The sequence below is a fragment of the Aplysia californica genome, unplaced genomic scaffold (genome assembly GCF_000002075.1).
Source record: "Aplysia californica isolate F4 #8 unplaced genomic scaffold, AplCal3.0 scaffold00853, whole genome shotgun sequence".
In the NCBI taxonomy this organism is placed as follows: Eukaryota; Metazoa; Mollusca; class Gastropoda; order Aplysiida; family Aplysiidae; genus Aplysia; species Aplysia californica.
The window spans coordinates 7,096-8,059 of NW_004798123.1; the positions used below are offsets into that span (position 1 = coordinate 7,096).

The 964-nt window shown below is 43.4% G+C and overlaps 1 protein-coding gene across 1 annotated transcript in view; it reads right to left on the reverse strand.

The window, feature by feature from the left end:
- LOC106013392 overlaps positions 1–964 on the reverse strand; it is a gene marked incomplete at its 3' end in the record, with an annotated part of 15,172 nt that overhangs the window by 3,451 nt on the left and 10,757 nt on the right. Inside the window, 1 exon segment of the mRNA XM_035972801.1 lies at positions 543–768. Within this exon segment, the coding sequence (XP_035828694.1) occupies positions 543–768 (226 nt within the window).

The following is a 964-nucleotide window of genomic DNA, read 5'->3' on the forward strand; positions in this document are numbered from 1 at the left end:
TCTATTTTTCAGGATTGGGCTCATTTTATTGAAAGTAGCCTTAGCCATTGCAGTTCTCCTTTTTATTTCTGTGGAAGATTTGGCATCATATCACGTAACGTAAATTATTGTTTGTAAACATTCACTGCATCAGGGCACTCCCTCTTGTCTTTATACGTGCCTTCTTGTTCACTTACCTGTCTGTCTGTCTGTCTGTCTGTGCAACTATTCTTCTGTCAGCCGGTCAGTTTATGCAGTACCCACTTTAACCTTACATAATTCGTTTTCATAAAATTATATAATGGTGCCAGTCCACTTGACGGTCTACCTGATTGACCACAAGTCATCTGTGGTGTATCAATGGGATAGCGTCAAGGTTTGGGTGTGGTAGGGATTAGGATTACCTTGAACGGTCAGAGCGACGGTTGTCGATTGTAGTAAACTAGTAGACCGTCAACTGAAACAATCATCAGACGGTCCGGTAGTAGAGTCTCATTACTTAGTACAAAAAACATCACGTGAGACTGTGTCAAGTGAACAGGCACCAGTTTAATTAACCTAACCTCGAAGATGAGCTCGCTCCCGGAAGGCAGAGTGGTGAACGTTGCCTTGTCTGCACTCGCGCTGTAAGCGTGACCTCCGAATGTGAAGCCTAGGACTCCCGAGTCCAGCTGGATAAAGCTCTGTGTGAGCGCGTTGCTGACGAAGAAGGTCACGTTGGTCAGTGGCTCGAAGGTCATGGAGACAGGCGTAGATCCGAGCTGGAGATTATCGTTGTTGGTGGCATCTCTGTGGAAGTTGGAACAACGTTAATTTAGGAAATTACTAACATGTGTAAATTTTTCGTTGTTGGTGGCATCTCTGTGGAAGTTGGAAAGGAAAGAAATGTCATGAAGTTACATACCTTCCTCTATTTTGCGTAGTTAGCAGTCTGGTTGTGGAATTTGCAGAAAAGAAAATTTCGTGAAATTACTATCATTAGTTT